General features: G+C 56.3%; 1 protein-coding gene across 1 annotated transcript in view; it reads left to right on the top strand.

The window, feature by feature from the left end:
- LOC116463386 (protein APCDD1-like) overlaps positions 1 to 2,069 on the top strand; it is a 56,851-nt gene extending 54,782 nt beyond the window's left edge. The window contains exon 6 of the mRNA XM_058434596.1: positions 1,305 to 2,069. Coding sequence (XP_058290579.1) covers positions 1,305 to 2,069 — 765 coding nt within the window. The remainder of the gene's footprint in view (positions 1 to 1,304) is intronic.
- The last annotated feature ends 471 nt before the right edge of the window (positions 2,070 to 2,540 follow it).

A 2,540-nucleotide genomic window follows, 5' to 3' on the forward strand; every position in this document is an offset into this window, starting at 1 on the left:
AAATTTTTCTTTCCCTTTTTTTTTTTTTTTTTTTTTGAGATGGTGTCTCACTCTGTCCCCCAGGCTGGAGTGCAATGGTGTGATCTCAGCTCACTGCAACTTCCACCTCCCAGGTTCAAGCAATTCTCCTACCTCAGCTTCCTGAGTAGCTGGGATTACAGGCATGTGCCACCACACCTGGCTAATTTTTGTATTTCTAGTAGAGATGAGTTTTCACTGTGTTGGCCAGGCTGGTCTTGAACTCCGGACCTCAAGTGATCTGCCCACTTCAGCCTCCCAAAGAGCTGGGATTACAGGTGTGAGCCACTGCACCTGACTCAGACATATTTTGATGGCTTTTGATCCTTGTTGCCATATTCATTTTCCATGGGGTAGGCAGAGCAAATGATGCACACCTTCCACTGTGAGATTTCTAAAGACAAAAATCCTCTATTCTCTACCTGTAGGGAAGATGTAACCTGCTATGAGCACAGGAGAGTGGGAGCTCGGACAGCCGGGTGTAAGCCAGGCTGCATTTCAGCTGGTCTCTGCTACTTCCAGGCTGGACAACCTGGGCAGCCCAGCCGGCCCTCTGGGTCTCAGCTCCCTCAGCTATAACATGTACCAGTTGCCCAGGAAGTGCTTAGCATAGTTCCCGGCACTTCAGAAACACCTAGAAGAGTGAGCTAGAAAAAATCAACTTTCACGGTCAAATTCCAGGACCAAGCAGACTGGGCATGAGCAAGGACAATTTCTCTTAGGTCCCAAGATGAAGGCCACCTATGCTTCCATTCATTTCTCACTTATTCATGCAACAAATATGTGCTTGCTGTGAGCCAAGCCCTGTGCGGTGGGGATGGGGTAGCCGCAGAGACAGTCCCAGCTTTCTAGGGCTTTTTAGGACTGTAAGGCATGATGCATTCCAGTTTGATGAGGGGTGAGGGGTAGAGAGAAGAGAGTCTCGGGGGTGGAATGAGGAAGATAAAAGAGGGTGGCATGACAGCCCTGAGGCCCACCTTACATGGGGCATTCGGGAAAGCTCTCTCTGGTGCCCAGCTGAGACCTAAGAGGTAAGAAGGAGCTGGCGGGGAATTCCAGGTGGAAGAGACAGCAGGAGACCCAAGGCCCGGGGGAGACAGGGGCTGACCTCCATCAAGGAGGCCATCCTGGCTGAAGCAAAGAGGTCATCCTGACTGAAGGCAGGGAGTGAGGAGAGAGAGGAGGGAGGTGCCTTGACACCCCTACAAAGCTGGGGTTCCTTTCCAGGCTGCAACCCAACTTCTCCATGTGGGACAACCACCGTTTTTCTGTTTGTCTTTTGCCAGCACCACGTGCAGCCGTGCCCAGCCTGTGGCCTCATTGCCCGCTCCGATGTGCACCACCCACCTGTGCTGCCGCCCCCTCTGGCCCTGCCCCTGCACCTGGGCGGCTGGTGGGTCAGCTCGGGGTGCGAGGTACGCCCAGCGGTCCTGTTCCTCACTCGGCTCTTCACTTTCCACGGGCACAGCCACTCCTGGGAAGGGTATTACCACCACTTCTCAGACCCAGCCTGCCGGCAGCCCACCTTCACCGTGTATGCCGCCGGCCGCTACACCAGGGGCACGCCGTCCACCAGGGTCCACGGCGGCACCGAGCTGGTGTTTGAGGTCACACGGGCCCATGTGACCCCCATGGACCAGGTCACCACGGCCATGCTCAACTTCTCGGAGCCAAGCAGCTGTGGGGGTGTGGGGGCCTGGTCCGTGGGCACTGAGCGGGATGTCACAGCCACCAATGGCTGCCTACCACTGGGCATCCGGCTCCCGCACGTGGAGTACGAGCTTTTCAAGATGGAGCAAGACTCCCTTGGGCAAAGCCTGCTCTTCATCGGACAAAGGCCCACCGATGGGTCAAGTCCCGATACCCCAGAGAAACGTCCCACCTCCTACCAAGCACCCCTGGTGCTCTGTCAGGGGGAGGCCCCCGACTTCTCCAGGCCACCGCAGCACAGGCCATCGCTGCAGAAGCACCCCAGCACAGGGGGTCTTCGCATAGCATCCCTCCCACTTCTGCCCCTAGTTCTAGGGCTGGTCTTCCTCCACTGGCTGTGACATTGGACTTGACATCAGGATGGCGGCTCTGCACACCCATTCAACCCTTCAGACTCCCTCCTGGCAGCTGTAGGGAAGGAACCATTCTCCTCTGCTCTGTCATGGATGGATGCACAGCCCCACTGCTTCCAAACTCTGCCTGTGTCCCATGTGGCTCAGGGCATGAGCTTAACACCTGCAAAGCCTATACCACATCCCGCAGCCCAGGTCCCCAGTCATGCACTTGGACGCGGCAGTGATGTTCATCGCTAGGTGAGTTTCTAAAGATCACTCCCAATTTTTCTACTTTCCTCATCCTTGGCAGCTCGCCAACAGGTGCAGTCAGGGGGCCACACGGAAACCCCCCCATCCCATGCTCCCCCCAGTTCTTCCCATCCTGACCCTTGGGATTCCAAGATGGGAGCAAGCGGAGACCCTGAGGCTCTGCCTAGGGACGAGGCCTACTGTTCTGCCATGTCTGTAGGTTGTTGT

The sequence above is a fragment of the Hylobates moloch genome, unplaced genomic scaffold (genome assembly GCF_009828535.3).
Source record: "Hylobates moloch isolate HMO894 unplaced genomic scaffold, HMol_V3 SCAFFOLD_34, whole genome shotgun sequence".
Lineage (NCBI taxonomy): Eukaryota > Metazoa > Chordata > Mammalia > Primates > Hylobatidae > Hylobates > Hylobates moloch.